Source organism: Orcinus orca, chromosome 3 (assembly GCF_937001465.1).
Source record: "Orcinus orca chromosome 3, mOrcOrc1.1, whole genome shotgun sequence".
NCBI classification, from domain to species: Eukaryota; Metazoa; Chordata; class Mammalia; order Artiodactyla; family Delphinidae; genus Orcinus; species Orcinus orca.
Genome location: NC_064561.1, coordinates 67380188 through 67399915, shown reverse-complemented (window position 1 = coordinate 67399915; position 19728 = coordinate 67380188). Strand labels below are relative to the sequence as shown.

Genomic DNA, 19728 nt, shown 5'->3' with positions numbered 1-19728 from the left:
ATTTTCAGCTGAGTGTTTAGTCCTATTAGAGATAAGAACTGTGGTTGCTCTAATCAAAACAACAGGACTCAGAGATTTCTTGAAGAGAAAAATGAAGGTATTGTAGAGAGTAATAAACACATAGCCAAACAATTCACAACAAAGAATTACTATGTAATTCTTTGTAAGCTACTGACAGAAAGGATTCTAAACCGGGAGCAGATTCGGAATCACGAGGTAACAAAGACAAGCTGTCCCTCTCCTCCAGTGTAAGCATTAGCCTGCATATAACCCACATCAACAAAAATGCTCTAATTTTCCAACAGGTCTACTGTATGGTCCAGGAGATTGGGAATGGGAGGCTCACCCAGAGCCTCCATTGCACACTTTAGCACTTCCAACTGAAACTTGGTGCCCTAAGTGCCTCCTATTTTTCCTGACCAGGTGCTGTTGTCTGACGTGTCAGTGAGTGCAGAGCACAGTGGTGTTCACTGCAGCCTACCTTTGAGCTGACTCTGTGGCCTGGGACCAGTGCTCTGTGTCAGCCTGAGCCTGCCTGTAATGGTGTACTACCACTGCAAAAACTCACAGAAGACGTGCTATGCTGGGAGTTGCACCTGGAAGTCACATGCCTCTTTCATGGGGCATCACACACTGCAGCTCGACTACCTGGTCGCCAAGGTGACTGGGGCGCAACACCTGACTGTCCTATCAGGTGTCCTAATCTGACTCTTCAACCTGAGAATGCACAAGAGCAAGATGCCCACTGGGGCACTGCAGATGACAGAGACACCGTTCTCTGGGGCTTGCTGGTCACCATGCTCAATGACGACATTCGTCATGCTGCAGCTAGTCTTTGCAGGAGTTGTGGACAGACCTCAGCGACCACCCACCACCTACTGCCAGAGCTACAGCTTTACCTGGTCATGGCCTTTTCGCCTTGATCTTCATGTTCTTCTTCCTAGCAGTGACTCTGGCCATAGCCTGGTGCCTGCAGTGCTCCTCCAGCCCTGCAATTCAGCCTGGTCCAAGACTGGACGTGGAGTTGCTCCCACTTCAGCAAGAGAGATTTGCCCTATTCCTACAGTCAATATGTGACTTCAGATATTGCAAAGTCTTAATTTCTTCAAGTTAACTCAGAAACATCTTCAACTAGATCGTTTCTGTAGTACCAGCAGTGAAGCCTTAACTATTACATTGGATTCAAATGTATTCGTGTGAGTTTTAACACTTTTATTTCATAAATATCACCCTGCTGTAAGCAATCCTGCTTATTTTTTGTTGTCTTTAGGGGTGTGCGAGAGCTCTACAAGTTTGCTTGCTAGTTTCTATGTATATTTTGATTTGTTTCATTAGCCCAGAAAATTCCTTTGGGCAAAACTTTGTGCCTATTAATGTACGTTCTGAAAAATTATGTTTCTGGCTAAAGAGTTCTTTCCTCGAAATATTGAAGGAGGTTCACTGCATCTTTAAGTTTCTGCTCTTGGGCTACATTATATTTGTCTTTGAGAAGCTGGGAAACTGTAGATTTGGTTGTGTAAGAACATAGAGTCTCTCTCCAAGAACTATTCTGGCCTTTGATTGTTTCCCTGCATCATTTTCCAGAGCCTTCTCAGTCATGCTGTCCATGGGTTGGCTGCCAATATCTGGCCCAATTTGTTCCTAAAATTGTCAGCTTCTGGAATGCAGAGATCATTCTTCCCTAACTTCTGTGTAAGGATAAATAAATCACACTAAGCCCAAGACACTTCAGTTAGTAACCTTTTACTAATTTGCAATGAGTAAAAGAAGGAAGGCAATATAGTTTTAAAATCTTGCTGTTTTAGAAAACCAACTTCTTTTGGAGAAAACATTAAGTGTGGATGTAGGAGAATACATATTATCCTAATATAGACTATCTAAAAATAAAGATGTGGCCTTTTTATTTTCAATTTTGAAAAATATCACTACCTCTTGTGTCTCTTAAATTTAGTCTAAATTAGATATTCATGTGACATTTTTCCAATGAAATTCCAAGAGCCCAGTGGTTTTTTGTTGTTTGTTCGTTTTGGCAACGTGGTGTGGCACGCGGGATCTTAGTTCCCCGACCAGGGATCAAACCCCTGCCCCCTGCAGTGGGAGCATGGAGTCTAAACCACTGGACGGACAGGGAAGTCCAAGCCCAGTGTTATTTTAATATATCAAAATATATTACTTTCAGCTGAGTTGAAGGTCTTTTAAAAGCCCATATTAGGGCTTCCCTGGTGGCGGAGTGGTTGAGAGTCCACCTGCCGATACAGGGGACACGGGTTCATGCTCCGGTCCGGGAAGATCCCACATGCCGCGGAGCGCCTGGGCCCATGAGCCGTGGCCGCTGAGCCTGCGCATCCGGAGCCTGGGCTCCACAACGGGAGAGGCCACAACAGCAAGAGGCCCGCGTACTGAAAAAAAAAAAAAAAGCCCATATTAAAGGTCTTTTTAAATCCACATAATACATAGATACTTCAGTAAAAGAGGAAAAATAAGGATGGAGTAAAATATGTCCTTCAAAATTCCAAGGTTTCTGCTAAATATTCAGAGCGCAATGGATAGGAAATGGGATAGTCCAATTTTTTAAAGTCTTGCTTACACTCTAAAAGTTTATTTTTCCTTTTAGTTTTTTTCATCCTCCAGTCAAAGGGCATTTGCTCTTCTATATGGCCTGTGAAATTATCAAGTGATCAAAATGTACTACAGAAGAAGTGGAGGAATGATTTGTCCCCTTTGTGATACTTCCTGACTAGCAAATGGAAAGCTGATAGCTTGGGAATACTACTGGAATATCCAGGATAGCTTGGATTCTACTGTATGTTACAATTAAGCAATATGTAGATTAACTAATTAAATGAACACAGCAATTTCTCCTTTTCATAGTTATAATGTATAATGCTTAACTATTTCCTTGACAATAAACTAAGACTTGAGGAAAGGTTGATCAGGTTAGTGAGAAGAGAAAGTTCAAGTATTATCTAGGAGTGCAGTAACTGGTTAGGACTCTGGGTGCCGCTGTTCACCAGTCTGGGAGATAAAGGCAGCGCGCGCGCGCGCGCACACACCCACACACAAACACACCGAGGGGAAAAAAAAACTTCTTAGAACCTCCATCACTGCCAGATTGAAAACAGACTCCCTGAGGCTGCCCAGATCCTACTTCAGGACCCCTTTATGCTCTGAATTCTCCTGAAAATTCGGTTAATTTAGACTCAGAAGAGCAGAGAAACAATACTGTTGGTGCCAGACTGGGAGAAAACTACGAAGCAAGAGAGCAATGATGATTCGAGTGAAGGTGCTCGGCTGCCGCAGGCTGGTCTTGCTGTTCCTTTTTCTGTGGATGTTGTTGGAAGCCCAGGCTGGGAAGATCCGCTACTCAGTGCCAGAAGAGACAGACAAAGGTTTCTTTGTAGGCAACCTTGCCAAAGACCTGGGACTACAACCCCAGGAGGTGGCGGAGCGGGGAGTCCGCATCGTCTCTAGAGGTAGGACTCAGCTTTTTGCTCTGAACCCGCGAAGCGGCAGCTTGGTCACCGCAGGCAGGATAGATCGGGAGGAGCTCTGCGCTCAGAGCCTGCAGTGTCTGGTGAGTTTTAACGTCTTGGTAGAGGATAAAATGAAGCTTTTCCCTGTTGAAGTGGAAATAATTGATATTAATGACAACACTCCCCAATTCCAGTTAGAGGAAGTAGAATTTAAAATGAATGAAATAACCACTCCAGGTACCAGGATCCCTCTACCTTCTGGGCAAGACCTTGATGTGGGTATGAATTCGCTCCAGATGTACCAGCTCAGCTCCAACCCTCATTTCTCCCTGGATGTGCAACAGGGACCTGATGGGTCCCAACAGCCAGAGTTGGTGCTGCAGAGTCCCCTAGATAGGGAAGAAGACGCTGTCCACCGCCTCCTCCTCACCGCTTTTGATGGGGGCAACCCAGTCCGTTCAGGAAGCCTCCGAATTCGAGTTCAGGTGGTGGACGCAAACGACAACCCTCCAGCGTTTACTCAAGCACAGTACCACACGAGTGTTCCTGAGAACGTGCCGCTGGGCACTCGGCTGCTCACAGTAAAAGCCACGGACCCAGATGAGGGAGCCAATGGGGAAGTAACATATTTGTTTCATAATATAGACCACAAAGTGGCACAAGTATTTCACTTGGATTCTTACACAGGAGAAATATCAAATAAAGAACCTCTGGATTTCGAAGAATACACAATTTATCCAATGGAAATTCAAGCTCAGGATGGTTCAAGCCTCATGGCCAGAGCTAAGGTGCTGGTCAAAGTTCTGGACATAAATGATAATGCCCCAGAGGTGACCATCACCTCTGTCACCACTGCAGTCCCAGAAAACTTTCCTCCTGGGGCCATAATTGCTCTTATCAGTGTGCACGACCAGGACTCCGGAGACAATGGTCACACTACGTGTTCCATTTCTGGAAATCTACCCTTTAAATTAGAAAAGTTAGATGATAATTATTACCGTTTAGTGACAGAAAGAACAATGGACAGAGAACTTACCTCCCAGTACAACATCACAGTAACAGCAGCAGATCAGGGAACTCCGACTCTATCTACCGAAACACACATTTCACTGCAAGTGACAGATATCAATGACAACTCCCCTGTCTTCCTCCAGGACTCCTACTCCACCTACATTCCAGAAAACAACCCCAGAGGTGCCTCCATTTTCTCCGTGACTGCCCACGATGCTGACAGCAATGAGAATGCACGAGTCACTTATTCCCTGGTGGAGGACACCATCCAGGGGGTACCTCTATCCTCCTTTGTCTCCATCAACTCAGACACTGGAGTCCTGTATGCGTTGCGATCCTTCGACTATGAGCAGTTCCGTGACCTGCAATTGAGAGTGACTGCAAGTGACAGCGGGGACCCGCCGCTCAGCAGCAACGTGTCACTGGACATATTCGTGCTGGACCAGAATGACAACACACCTGAGATTCTGTACCCCGCCCTCCCCACTGACGGTTCCACCGGTGTGGAGCTAGCACCCCGCTCCGCAGAGCCTGGCTACCTGGTGACCAAGGTGGTGGCTGTGGACAGAGACTCAGGCCAGAACGCCTGGCTGTCCTACCGCCTGCTCAAGGCCAGCGAGCCGGGACTCTTCGCGGTGGGGCTGCACACGGGCGAGGTGCGCACAGCGCGGGCCCTGCTGGACAGAGACGCGCTCAAGCAGAGCCTGGTGGTGGCGGTCCAGGACCACGGCCAGCCCCCTCTCTCGGCCACTGTCACGTTCACAGTGGCGATGGCTGACAGCATCCCAGATGTGCTGGCCGACTTGGGCAGCATGGAACCCTCCACCAACCTGGACAACTCCAGCCTCACGCTGTACCTGGTGGTGGCGGTGGCCGCGGTGTCCTGCGTCTTCCTCGCCTTTGTCATTTTGCTGCTGGCGCTCAGACTGTGGCGCTGGCATAGGTCGCGTGTGCTCCAGGCTTCAGGAGGAGGATTGACGGGCGTGCCCGTCTCTCACTTTGTGGGCGTAGACGGGGTGCGGGCTTTCCTGCAGACCTATTCCCACGAGGTCTCGCTCACCGCGGATTCGCAGGTGAGTCACGTGACCTTCCCGCAGCCCAACTACGCTGACACGCTCATCAGCCAGGAGAGCTGTGAGAAAAAGGATTTTCTATCAGCACCCCAGTCTTTACTTGAAGACAGAAAGCAAACATTTTCTCAGGTAAACTTTGTGTAGTAAATTTATCTAGGTAAAAATAATTCCTGACTTTACTTACTTGCTTCCATTCTTTACTACTAACAGTTCTCTATTTCCCATATATCATTGTAGCTTTCTATTTACAAATCCTGGGAAATCATTAAATGTTTATATCCGAGTATATTTATCATTGTTCTTTCATTAGAACAAAGAGTTCTAATGAAAAGAGTTGTGGAAAGAGCACTGCATTAGAAACAAGGAGATTTGGCTTCTAAAGTTTTCTTGCTTGCTTCTGGCCAAATAATTTTATTTGTCTGGCTTTACCATTCTCTTATCTAGCAAGGATTGGGTTTTACTAGAAAAGGTCCACCAATATTAATGTGACTAATACTGTTTTCAAATATCCTTAAGTTATAAATATCTCCTAATTTATCCTTAAGTTTAATGTAGATGTCATCTGTCGGGGCGCTGTTTTATTTGGGGACATTTGAAAAGGTAAAGATTGTCTAAAGTAGTATTTTTAAGTTGTGTTAATATAAAATTATGGAAATCTAGGTAAGCTGCAAATTTAAACTTTCTTAGCCTTTTGTTTAGTCATTTATTTTGACATGTTTTATGCATGCTCAAGAATGCATCAACTGTTTAAGTAACATGAAATTAAGTAATAAGATGAATGACAGAAAATTTTCTGTGCAACTTGAGAAATAGTTTGAAGCCTCGTGATTTGTATATTATGCCTGTAATGTAAACAACTAACAGAAATCAAGTATATATTCCATTTTAATGTGTGTAAGCTCTTCACAAGAAATGCATCGTAGGGGAGTAAATCTATGCTTTGATATACTTACTCTGCTCCAATAAATTAAAGATACATGTATAAAATAAAAAAGAAGAAAGCAGAAGCATAGTCAGGCACAAATAAAAGATAGATAGCTAAATGGACCGAAGATGGGACAGAAAGTGGTGAGCCAGGCTAAAACTAAAGTGGGAATTCTAGTCTTGTACTTAGATGAGATTGTTCAAGCAGTGTAATAGGGACAAAAGGGCTTCGGGCTAAACAAGGGACCTGAGCCAGGCTTACTGCTTGCATCCAAAATAAGCAGTTAGGCCCCTTAGCTAGTTAAAAAGGCGGAAAATCACATAAAAACATTACCTACCAGTTCCCATGGTCATAACTTGTTGCAAGCTAAAGACCAAGGGAGTAAGGTGGACACAGATGCTGGCTTCAGGAAATGAACACTAAGTCTCTCAGACCTGAGCTGTGATATTCAGAATACCACTGCTGCATACCATTAAAGTGCCATTAAAATACCTAGTTATGGCCTGGGACCTGGAGAATTCTGGAACTTTCTTTTGCTAGTGAGAATTTCCTGCCAACAAATTATTATTTTTTAGGTAATCTTTATTTTCTCTGATGGCTTTAAAAAAAAATTCTCTCATTCTTGCTGTATGTCTAAGTGTGGATTTTTATTTTTATTTTCTGTTTGGTACCAAGAGTATACTCTCAATACCATAAGTTGTTACAATTTAGAATTTTCTCAACTCTTATAATTTAAAACTTTGCTTCTGTGTATATATAAATGACCTTTTAACCTATTGAAACACCAAGATTGCCAAGTTGGTTGATTTTTTTTTTTTTTTGCGGTACGCGGCCTCTCACTGTTGTGGCCTCTCCCGTTGCGGAGCACAGGCTCTGGACGCACAGGCTCAGCGGCCATGGCTCACAGGCCTAGCTGCTCTGCGGCATGTGGGATTTTCCCGGACCGGGGCACGAACCTGTGTCCTCTGCATCGGCAGGCGGACTCTCAACCACTGCGCCACCAGGGAAGCCCTTGGTTGATTTTTTAAATCCATCTATTCTGCTGACAAGATACGTGCTTAAAATAAAATTATACTGAAATACTGAAGGTAAAGATGTCGATAGATATGCACACACACCCTACACACAAGAAAGCAGTCATGTCAATTTAATATAACACCAAAGTAGTGTTTAAGGCAACAACATTAGTGGTGATTTTTTTAATGAACTGATCATACTTATAAAAAGAACAGACAACCAAAAGGATATAAAAATCATGAGCTCCTATTACCAAACAATATAGCTTTGAAAATAATACAGATTATTTTCAAATCTGAAATTTAAAAGAGACTTTAACACAGTTCCATAAGAAATAATACATCACACAGGCAGAAAATTACTAAGCACACAGCGTATTTGAATAACAGAATCTATAAGCTTGATCTGACAGATTTGTTGGGTATTTGTACACACAACAAATATAGAATAGCCAATTTTTACATGAACATATGGAGAATCTACAACAATTTACTACATAGTCATCACAAAAATGGTAGAGCAAATTTCAAAGTACAAATAATATACATGCCTTATGTAGTTAAATCACAAAGTGGCTGGTGAGGAAAATAGGGAGGGATTAGTAAAAGGGTACAAACCTTCAGCTGTAAGAGGAATAAGGCCTTAGGACCTAATGTATAGCGTGAGACTACAGTTGACAACACTGTATTGTATAATAGAAAGTTGCTAAGAGTAGAAGCTGATGCTCTCACACACACACAAAAAGGTAAATACGTGAGGTGGTGGATGTGTTAATTAGCTCAGTAGAGGAATCCTTTCACAATGTATACATATATCAAATCATCATGTTGTACACTTTAAATATCTTACAATTTTATTTGTCAATTATACCTCAATAAAGCTGGAAAAATCACAAAGCAAACATTTTAAAATAGTAAAAGGAAACAGAAAAGTTTGGACATTTAAATCTACAACCCTGAATTACTCTTGGATTTAAAAAATCACAATGAAATAAAAACTATAAGAATTAAAATATTACTTATTAAAAATTGTGGAATGCAGAGAAAAGAATATTTAGGGGTAAATCTGTAGACAACTATAAGAATTTCAAAAAGCAAATGATTTAAAACAAGTGAGTTTAGCTTGCCACTCAAGAAACAGAGCAAGAAAGATATAATATTAGCATAAATTTAAATAAAATAATAGGAAAAGTAACAAAAAGTATAAATTATTGAAATGCAAACAAAGAAGAATTATGATGATGAAGCAATAGAAGCCGACACCAGTGGGGAGAAAATGAAACTACTGTCAAGTCCAGTGCTGGGACTAATATCGGCTAGTCAGATGGCATGACTAAAATTCGTTTTAGAGATCTTAAAAGAAAACCCCAAATTCTGATTATAGACAAAGACCTGGAAAAGAGAAAGGGAAGGAAAAGCAAGTGAGACTAGGAAAAAATAAAACAGCTTAATACGAAGCAAGAAACATGAGTGGGAAATAATATACAGAGTAAAACCAGATGTTGTCAAAGACAAAGAAACAGAAATCTTTAGAGAACTACAATAAGGGATGTCGAGGAGTTATTTAATGAGACTCAAAAGTATCAAAACAATGTTGAAGAAAAAGTTTTAAAAAACAAACTAGGGGCTCTACTAGAAAACATGGTGAGTTAATATCAATTGTTTCCAATAAATATTTCATCAGGGTTCTCAGAGGAATGGGTTAAAAATGAAAAAAGTTCAATGGGGAAGAAGCCAAAAGGCAAAAAGACTGAAATGAGACCAGAAGTGTGCAATCTCGCTCAAGAATGTTGATTCAAAATCCTATCTACTATATATGTAATATTTATAGCTTACGACTAAATGGGGTTTATTACTTAGGGATGCAAGAATATTTCAATATAAGAAAATCTAATAATATAAAACTTCATATTAGGGGATTGAAGATAAAAAGCCATATGTTCATTTCAATAGAGGCATAATAAAGGTCTTGAGAACATTCAACACATGATTAAAATCTTTTAGCAAACTGGAAATTGAAGGAAACGTCCTTAACCTGATAAAGAGTATCTATCAAAAACTTATAGAGCTACCCAAAGCAATCTACAGATTCAGTGCAATCCCTATCAAAATCCCAATGCCTTTTTTTGTATAAATAGAAAAAAAATCCATCCTAAAATTCATATGGAGTGTCAGGGGACCTCAAGTAGCCCTAACAATCTTGAAAAGAACAAGGAACAAACCACCTTCAGTTTCCTTAATGTTCGTGCTGCCTCTCACCTCCAAGAATTTGTACTAAGGTTCTAGAACACTACTCCAGCCTCTTTCTTGATCCAGTCATACCCGTTAGGATCCAGCTTCAATCTTGTCCTGGAAAAGTCTTTCCTGACCCCCAAATCTAGGCTGGATACCCTTCCTATGTATTCTCCCATTGCCCAGGGTTTCCAACCATCATAGCAGTTACCATGCTCTATTAAAATACTCTGTGTACTTTACTATGTCCTCCCTTATCCTGTAAGCTTCCTGAGAACAGGGACTGTGTTCATCAGGTGCACCATTTCTATCTCCAGCATCAATCAGGCAAAGTGTCAGGACTTAATTGGGTAGTCACCCAATTAAATGTCCGAAAATTCAATAATTTAAATACAGATTTTGGGGGAAAAATACAGGTTTTGAAGTTCAATACTAAGCCATTAAGCACAGAAATTTAAAATATATAACATTAGAATATAATGTAGCTAATATTTTTAGATTAATCTTATTGTCTCTGAATATAAAATAAGAGGTTGAAGATGTTTGGCATAAGGGCAGAGGCTGCCTTGATTAATGCCTCCAACGTTCAATGATACTCTCCTTGCAACTACTATCAAGGTCACATTCATTCACACCATTCTTATTCATTCTGAAAAAAAGACTCTTGACTTGAAAGAGCTACTTCTAAGGTATCTTAGAACTGTAAGATTCTTCAAAACAACTTGAAAGTCACAGGGGCAACAAATAATAACTTGGGTTTACCTAAAAGAGTGCAGAAATTACTTAGGCCTCTGGGCGTCGCTGTTGACCACCTAAGAAGTAAGCCTGTGAGACATCCACTCCAACATTACGGCTCGCATAACACAAAAGGCTGGGCGTTTGGCCCGCAAGCTTCGGGACGGCAAAAAAATTAAGTCCAGCAGCCCACTACTTCTCTCCACAGTTACCTGGGTCCCGTGAATGCTGGTCACCTCAGACCCTGAGGAATAAAGATTGGAATCCCGGCCTGGATGCTGGAAGTTGCCTGGGAGAAAAGACTGCAGCTCAAGAAATGGCGGCTCTGCTAAAGTTGCCAAGCCGCGGAAGGCTTGTCCTGCTGTGCCTTCTTTTGGCGACCCTATGGGAGGCTGGAGCTGGGCAGATGCGCTATTCTGTGCCAGAAGAGATCGAAAAGGGCTCATTCGTGGGCAACATCGCTAAGGACTTGGGACTGGAGCCTCAGGAGTTGGCGGAGCGCGGAGTCCGCATCGTCTCCAGAGGTAGGACGCAGCTCTTTGCTCTGAACCCGCGAAGCGGCAGCTTGGTCACCGCAGGCAGGATAGACCGGGAGGAGCTCTGCGCTCAGAGCGCGCGGTGTCTGCTGAGTTTCAACATACTCCGGGAAGATAAATTGAGTATTTATTCAGTAGCGGTGGAAATAACAGATATTAACGATAATGCCCCTCGCTTTGTAGTAGAGGAACTGGAGCTAAAAATCAGTGAACTGACTACGCCAGGATTCCGGATCCCTCTGAAGAGCTCGCATGATGCAGACGTCGGAGAGAACACCCTCCAAAGGTACGAACTTAATTCAGATGACCACTTCTCCCTGGACGTGCGAAGCGGAAAAGATGGGAATAAGTATCCGGAGCTGGTGCTGGAACGCGCCCTTGACCGTGAGGAAGAAGCCGTTCACCATCTCGTTCTTGTGGCTTTGGACGGGGGCGACCCTATCAGATCTGGCACCTCCCGCATCCGCGTGATGGTCCTGGATGCGAACGACAACGCGCCTGTTTTTACACAGCCCGAGTACCATGTAAATGTTCCAGAGAATACGCCCGTAGGCACCCGGATACTCACAGTGACCGCCACTGATGCAGATGAGGGATACAACGCTCAAGTGGCATATTTTCTGGAGAAAAATCCTGAAGAAACCTCAGAGGTATTTGAGCTTAAGTCATCATCTGGAGAAATAACGATCACAAAAAGCCTAGATTATGAGGATGCCAAATTCCATGAAATTGATATTGAAGCTCAGGATGGTCCAGGCCTTCTGACCAGAACGAAGGTCATTGTCACTGTTCTCGATGTAAATGACAATCCCCCAGAATTTTACATGACGTCTGCTACCAGCTCAGTTCCTGAAGACTCTCCTCCAGGAACCATAATTGCACTTTTCAATGTACATGACAGAGACTCTGGGCAGAATGCATTTATCACATGTTCACTCCTGGAGAACCTTCCTTTCAAATTAGAAAGGTCAGTGGACAATTACCACCGACTGGTTACAACCAGAGTCCTTGACAGGGAACAGTTTTCTTTATACAACATCACTGTGATCGCTAAAGATGGAGGGAACCCATCTCTGTCCACAGATGCTCACATTTTGCTGCAGGTGACAGACATCAACGACAACCCTCCCACCTTTCCCCACACCTCCTACTCTGCCTACATTCCAGAAAACAACCCCAGAGGTGCCTCCATCTTTTCCATGATGGCGCATGACCCTGACAGTGATGACAACGCCCATGTAACCTATAAGTTGGCTGAGGACATCATTCAGGGGGCACCTCTGTCCTCCTACATCTCCATCAACTCTGACACTGGCATCCTCTACGCGCTGCGTTCCTTTGACTATGAGCAATTCCATGAACTGCAGTTGTGGGTGACAGCGCATGACAGTGGGAACCCACCGCTCAGCAGCAACGTGTCTCTGAGCATATTCGTGCTGGACCAGAACGACAACGTGCCGGAAATTCTGTACCCCGCCCTCCCTACCGACGGTTCCACGGGTGTAGAGCTGGCACCCCGCTCTGCAGAGCCCGGCTACCTGGTGACCAAGGTGGTGGCTGTGGACAGAGACTCAGGCCAGAACGCCTGGCTGTCCTACCGCCTGCTCAAGGCCAGCGAGCCGGGACTCTTCGCGGTGGGGCTGCACACGGGCGAGGTGCGCACAGCGCGGGCCCTGCTGGACAGAGACGCGCTCAAGCAGAGCCTGGTGGTGGCGGTCCAGGACCACGGCCAGCCCCCTCTCTCGGCCACCGTCACGCTCACCGTGGCGGTGGCGGACAGCATCCCCGAGGCCCTGGCCGACTTGGGCAGCATCAGGACCTATGCCAACCCCGACGACTCAGGTCTCACACTCTACCTGGTGGTGGCAGTGGCTGCGGTCTCCTGTGTCTTCCTCGCCTTTGTCATTGTGCTGCTGGCGCTCAGGCTGAGGCGCTGGCACACGTCGCGCCTGCTCCAGGCTTCAGGAGGCGGGTTAGCGGGTGTGCCCGCCTCTCAGTTTGTGGGCGTGGACGGGGTGCGGGCTTTCCTGCAGGCCTATTCCCACGAGGCCTGGCTCACCGCGGACTCGCGGGGGAGTCACGTCATCTTTCCGCAGCCCAACTACGCGGACACGCTCATCAGCCAGGAAAGCTGTGAGAAAAAGGATTTTCTTTCAGAACCTCAACTTATACCTGAAGACAAAGAAGAAACTTTTTCTCAGGTAAATTCTCTTCGCAATATACCTGTGAGCTACTTTGCTAAAAGAAATTTTACCTAATTACTTAGCTGTCTCCACAGTTTACCATACCTTTTCTATTTCCCATATTTCTTTGCGGATATATTCAATTTTTAGGAAATTAGTCCTGGTGAATTATTTCTTTCTAGTTCTAAGTGTTCACACAGTGTAAACAGGAAGAGGAGCTAGAATCATTGCGTCATGATTATAAATCAGGAGTTATTAAGTGAAGGTGATATTTAGGTTATCAAAAGAGCACTGCCTGAGGAACTGGCGTGTCTGGCTTCTCATACTTCTTTCTCATCCCTGAGGAAACCATCTCATGCACCTGGATCAACAATTCTTTCCTTCTTAGAAATATAAATGTTGACTTTTATGTTTCCCCAGATGCCTCCCTCCTTTAAAATTTAAGGCTTTTATGTTTATTTTTATTTGTTTATGAATAATGAAATACTTCAGTTGGTTGTTTTCTTCTCACTCAGTCTTAATATTTTTTCTTCAGTTTGGCAGTGAGATTCTTCATTTTTCTTGATTTGCATGATCTTCCCTATTAAAAGATGCAAATTTAGAAATATATATACTTCACCGTGTTTCAGGAGGGTATGTCATGGAATCTCTGTTTAGTTAAAAATCTCATTAGCCTCTAAAGTAGCTCTGTGTTCCTTTAAGAAGTGACTGAGTTATCATTTGCTCTATAATACATGGTTTGTATAACAGTGAAGATGTTTCTATTCCGTGTTACTTTTTTAAAAAAATAAATTTATTTATTTATTTATTTTTGGCTACGTTGGGTCTTCGTTGCTGCACGTGGGCTTTCTCTAGTTGCAGCAAGCAGGGGCTACTCTTCATTGTGGTGCGTGGGCTTCTCATTGCGATGGCTTCACCTGTTGCAGAGCATGGGCTCTAGGTGCACGGGCTTCAGTAGCTGTGGCTTGCGGGCTCTAGAGCGCAGGCTCAGTAGTTGTGACATACAGGCTTAGTTGCCCCATGGCATGTGGAATCTTTCCAGACCAGGGTTCAAACCGTGTCCCCTGCATTAGCAGGCGTATTCTTAACCACTGCGCCGGCAGGGATGTTCCCCCCACCCCGCCGTTACTTTTATTTTTTCTCATATGTGCAAACCACATTGCCTTTTTATCTTTAAAAATAATATATATCCTCAAGGGATTCAGAGACCATATCAAATTATTGCCCCTAAAGGTTCTCCTTTTACATTTCTCTTCTCAAAATTTCCTACTCACAGCAGCTGTTAAAAATGTTTCCAATTCCTCAACCAACATAAGTCCCCCTTACAACCAAGTTTACCTTCCCCATTCCTCTTCCCATGTTGGCTTTTAGTATGTTAGTTATATATTTAATAACAGAGAACAAAAATTATACTAATATATAAATGGGATCATCTTTTATTTGGAAATAATCATGTACTAAGTCATGTATATAATGGTGTTGTCATTCTTTAAGGTGCTGGGATTCTTTATTGTTTAAGGGCATTGGAGGGAGAATTGATCTGAAACAATGCATTCCATTGTCTTACTACTGTTACATAATATTCTTTGAGATAAAGTTGGAACTCACTGTGGAATAATATGTCATAACATTTTGCAGGTAAATAAAAGTATGAACTGAGGAAAATTGAATACAAAGTTCCTTCTAGTGCTTATAGTAACACTTCCTGAAAATAAATGCCTTATACATAGGTATATAATGCATGATGATTGAAGTGACAAATGAATTCCTATTTCTGTGCTTGGAGAGGAAAACAAATACAGGAAAAGGGTTTCTGGCATATAAAACAAAACTTTATCTCTACTAGTTTCAGTTTTTCAGTCCTTAAAAACATCTTCATACTCTAGATTTAGGCAAAGTGGACTACTTTCAGTACCCTGAAGTTCTGTGGTTTCTCTCTCACATCTAGGCATTCCCATGCTCGCCTCTCTCACATCCAGGCCTTATCCCTGATCCACTCCTCTCATGTTTCTTGGGGAAGCCTTTGCTAACCTCCAAGGCCAAGTTGGAGGCCCTCCCATTGCCCTTGGCTTCTCCCATTATGGTAGTTATCTCAATGCACTGTAATTCCTTGTTTGCTTTTATATCCTTGTAACTCTGTGAAAGTGGCTGTGTTCATATTGTTCACCTTAAATCCCCAGGTTTTGTCGTACACTTAATTATATGTGTGTTTAATGGATGGGTTAAATGGAAAATATTGAAACCAAGATGTCAGGCCATCAAGGACAAATTTCAAGAGGTATGCCTATAAATATGGCTGATATTTCTGTGAGGTTCTTAAACTTTGAACATTTCAAAACAGTAACTTCAGCATGTTTGAAGCAATATTAATGATCTTAAGATTAGCTCATGGCTTCCCAAGGAAGATAACTTGAAGTCACATCCTTTAACATATAGCGATTCAGTTATGTGAAATAAAAACTGATCCCATTACCTCTGATAAAAAGAATTTCAGGTGCTGAGAAACAGAAAGTCTGGCTTGGGTTTGTCTAAGAGGGTGCAGTAAACGGTTATGCCTCTGAGCGTCGCTGTTCACCACTCAAGGAGGAAAACGCCACTGAAGAGCTAATCCATTTCCTTGTTTCCAAAGAGCAAAGAACCAGCAAATCACATTTACAAGATCCGAGGCTGCTCCAAAGCTCACCCTTTCAGTCAGCCAGCTCCGTAACCTATAAATTAGGCCCACGAAAGGGTTAGTTCCTTGAGAAAATAAGACTGAAGTCCGTCGTGACAAATTGGTACCCAATTCAGAGAAAATAATTCACGAAAAAGGAAATGACCAATTACCTGAGATTCAGAAATGGCGGAGGACTGGCCCTGCTGTATGCGCTTCTGGGGACGCTGTGCAAGACCGGATGCGGGCAGATCCGCTATTCGGTGCCAGAGGAGCTGGAGAAGGGCTCCTTCGTGGGCAACATCGCCAAGGACCTGGAGCTGGAGCCCCAGGAGCTGGCGGAGCGGGGAGTCCGCATCGTCTCCAGAGGTAGGACGCAGCTCTTTGCTCTGAACCCGCGAAGCGGCAGCTTGGTCACTGCGGGCAGGATAGACCGGGAGGAGCTCTGCGCTCAGAGCGCGCGGTGTCTGGTGAGTTTTAACATCCTGGTTGAAGACAAATTGAAAATTTTTGAAGTAGAGATAGAAATTAAAGACCTTAATGACAATGCTCCTGATTTTCTAACAGAGGAATTGGAAATAAAAATTGGTGAACTAACGGTTCCAGGAACTCGATTTCCACTTAAGACTGCATTTGACCCAGATGTGGGCATGAACTCTCTGCTGAACTATCAGCTCAGCCCCAATGACTACTTCTCCTTGGCTGTGAAGAGTGTCTCTGATGGGGCCAAGTACCCAGAGCTGGTGCTGCAGCAGGCTCTTGACCGTGAGGAAAAGAAAGTTCACCAGCTTGTCCTAATTGCTTCTGATGGTGGCGACCCTGTTCATTCTAGCAACTTGCGCATCCAAGTGATAGTGCTGGATGCAAATGACAATCCACCAGTATTTACTCAGCCTGAGTATCGAGTAAGTGTTCAGGAGAACTTGCCGGTAGGCACCTGGCTGCTCACGGTGAATGCCACTGACCCTGATGAGGGATTTAATGCTCAAGTATCCTATGTACTAGATAAAATGCCTGGGAGAATCGCTCAGATTTTTAATCTCAACTCAGTGACTGGGGATTTATCAATATCACAAAGCCTAGATTATGAGGATGCTACTTTCTATGAAATTAAAATTGAAGCACAAGATGGACTAGGTCTCCTTTCAAGAGCTAAGATTCTGGTCACAGTTCTGGATGTGAATGACAATGCCCCGGAAATTACGATTACTTCTCTCACAGGATCAGTCCCAGAAGAGGCTACTGCTGGAAGGGAAATTGCCCTTATCAACGTGCATGATCGGGATTCGGGGCAAAATGGGCAAGTCACAGTTTTTGTTCTGGGAAATATGCCATTTAATTTGGAAAAATCAATAAACCGATATTACCGCTTAGTGACAGCCAGATGCCTGGACCGTGAACAGGTGTCCGAATATAACATCACTCTGAGAGCTACAGATTGGGGAAGTCCGCCGCTGTCCACAGACACACACATCACCCTGCATGTGGCGGATATCAATGACAACCCACCTGCTTTCACTCATGCCTCCTATTCTGCCTACATTCCTGAAAACAACCCCAGGGGAGCCTCCATCTTCTCTGTGACCGCCCAGGACCCTGACAGCATCGAGAATGCCCACATCACCTATGCACTGACTGAGGATGCCTTCCAGGGGGCACCTCTCTCCACCTACATCTCCATAAACTCGGACACCGGAGTCCTGTATGCCTTGTGCTCCTTCGACTATGAGCAGGTTAGAGACCTGAAACTATTGGTGACAGCCAGTGACAGCGGGGACCCTCCACTCAGCAGCAACGTGTCTCTAAGCATACTCGTGCTGGACCAGAATGACAATACACCTGAAATCCTATACCCCACCCTCCCCACCGATGGTTCCACGGGTGTAGAGCTGGCACCCCGCTCTGCAGAGCCTGGCTACCTGGTGACCAAGGTGGTGGCTGTGGACAGAGACTCAGGCCAGAACGCCTGGCTTTCCTACCGCCTCCTCAAGGCCAGCGAGCCGGGACTCTTCGCGGTGGGGCTGCACACAGGCGAGGTGCGCACAGCGCGGGCCCTGCTGGACAGAGACGCGCTCAAGCAGAGCCTGGTGGTGGCGGTCCAGGACCACGGCCAGCCCCCTCTCTCCGCCACAGTCACTCTCACGGTGGCAGTAGCTGACAGCATCCCAGACGTCCTGGCCGAATTGGGAAGCCTCAAGCCCTCAGCAGACCCTGACGACTCAGGCCTCACACTGTACCTGGTGGTGGCAGTGGCCGTAGTGTCCTGCGTCTTCCTGGCCTTTGTCGTCGTGCTGCTGGCGCTCAGACTGCAGTGCTGGCACAGACCGCATGTGCTGCAAGCTTCGGGAGGTGTACCAGCGGGCGTACCCGCCTCTCATTTTGTGGGTGTGGACGGGGTGCGAGCTTTCCTGCAGACCTATTCCCAGGAGGTCTCGCTCACCAGGGACTCGCGGAGGAGTCACTTGATCTTCCCGCAGCCCAACTACGCGGACACGCTCATCAGCCAGGAGAGCTGTGAGAAAAGCGAGCCTCTCCTGATATCTCAAGATTTACTTGAAATGAAAGGAGATGCCAAGCAAATTCAGGTGAGCTTATTTCTTTTTGAACATTATAAAGAACAGTTATGCCAGTGTGGTTATTATAAAGCTTTAACACACATTTATTTGAAAATAAAGCAATGTGGTCGTCATTGATTCTTTTGTTTAAATATATGTTCCTCTCTTCTTCTGGGATTGTGGTGGGACTGCACTTGCTGATCTGGTATGGCTGAGTGGGCCTAGTAAATAGTTCTGACCAATACATTGTAAATGGAAGTATGTGAATTTCTTCCCAAACGAAGTTCTAGTTGCCATTGTAAAAATTACCAGATTTCTAACTTACTCTTTGAACTTGTGACTGTGCCATCTATCTGGGTCCTTGAATAACTACAGTGACAGAAGAGCCCTGTGGTTGACTCAACATTGATCTGTATACCTGCGATAAGTAGACTTTTTTCATTTTAAATCACTGTGATGAAGTTTGTCACTCCAACCTACCTAGTCTATCCTGGTAAACAGGCATATATATATATATATATATATATATATATATATATATATATAAAAGCATATATATATATAATATATATTATATATATATAAACACATATATATATGGTATTTTAGGCTATAATAATATGATGCTTAACTCCTTCCAAGACAGACCAAACTCATTTCATCCTGATGACATAAAAATGATAGGGTAAAAAACATAGATGTTGGTCAAATTCTTTTACCTGGCATGTAGTCCCTACTTTGTATACTTAAAGTGTGTGTGTGTGTGTGTGTGTGTGTGTGTATCCATATGGATTTCAGCCTTTTCTCTGAAGGTGGGAAGCTCAATTGCCTAAACTGTTATGAGCCTTGGAGTGGCAGGTCTTGTCCTTTGGGAAGGATTTTAAAATGTTAGGAGATATGTCTTAACCTCTATGAGAGGTTTCCAGACCATCCACTTCAACAATGGAATAGGAGTCCTACAACTTTCTTGGGCTAGAAATTGTTGGCCCATTTTGAAATTTATGAAATTAATTTCACCCATAAAATCGCACCAGAGAGTCATCCAAAATTAGGCCAAAATAGATTTCATTAGGTCTCAAACAAAGGAATACAGCTCTCCTTCAGTGTGTTAGGAAAAGGTACAGTCAAAAGTGTGAGACAAAAGGACCTGAACAAAATAACTGAAAGCAGAGAAGTGTATATTCTCACCCAAGCCTACAAATGCATCACAGAAAAAAGGCACATTACCTTTGGAATATTTTTTAGGAAAAATCTTTACAATAGTAATATACCTTTCCTTGTAATGAGAAAAAAATTAAATGGCTAGGGTCAGGGGAACTTTATATGTTCAAAGAGA

The 19728-nt window shown here is 43.8% G+C and overlaps 2 protein-coding genes and 1 long non-coding RNA gene across 16 annotated transcripts in view; all 3 read left to right on the top strand.

Annotated features, from left to right (window-relative positions):
* LOC117196771 (uncharacterized) overlaps nt 1-1922 on the top strand; it is a 190218-nt gene extending 188296 nt beyond the window's left edge. For all 3 annotated transcript variants that reach the window (XR_004477131.2, XR_007476806.1, XR_007476805.1), the window contains exon 4: nt 306-1922. This is a non-coding gene — a long non-coding RNA (uncharacterized LOC117196771). The remainder of the gene's footprint in view (nt 1-305) is intronic.
* A 517-nt stretch (nt 1923-2439) lies between these two features.
* Nucleotides 2440-19728, top strand: part of LOC105748547 (protocadherin gamma-C4) — a 179097-nt gene continuing 161808 nt past the window's right edge. For 2 of the 12 annotated variants that reach the window (XM_049708651.1, XM_004280240.2), the window contains exon 1: nt 2469-5140. In XM_049708651.1, the coding sequence (XP_049564608.1) occupies nt 3266-5140 (1875 nt within the window). In that variant the 5' untranslated portion in view covers nt 2469-3265. Of the gene's footprint in view, nt 5558-7352; nt 7570-10323; nt 13203-19728 lie in introns of those variants that run through there. The other 10 variants (XM_049708654.1, XM_049708658.1, XM_049708663.1 and 7 more) reach the window with 8 other exon arrangements.
* LOC101283610 (protocadherin gamma-A3) lies at nt 13258-18489 on the top strand. The gene is given in 2 exon segments (XM_004286840.3): nt 13258-18437; nt 18439-18489. Coding segments are annotated over 2 exon segments (2490 nt in total). The 5' UTR covers nt 13258-15998.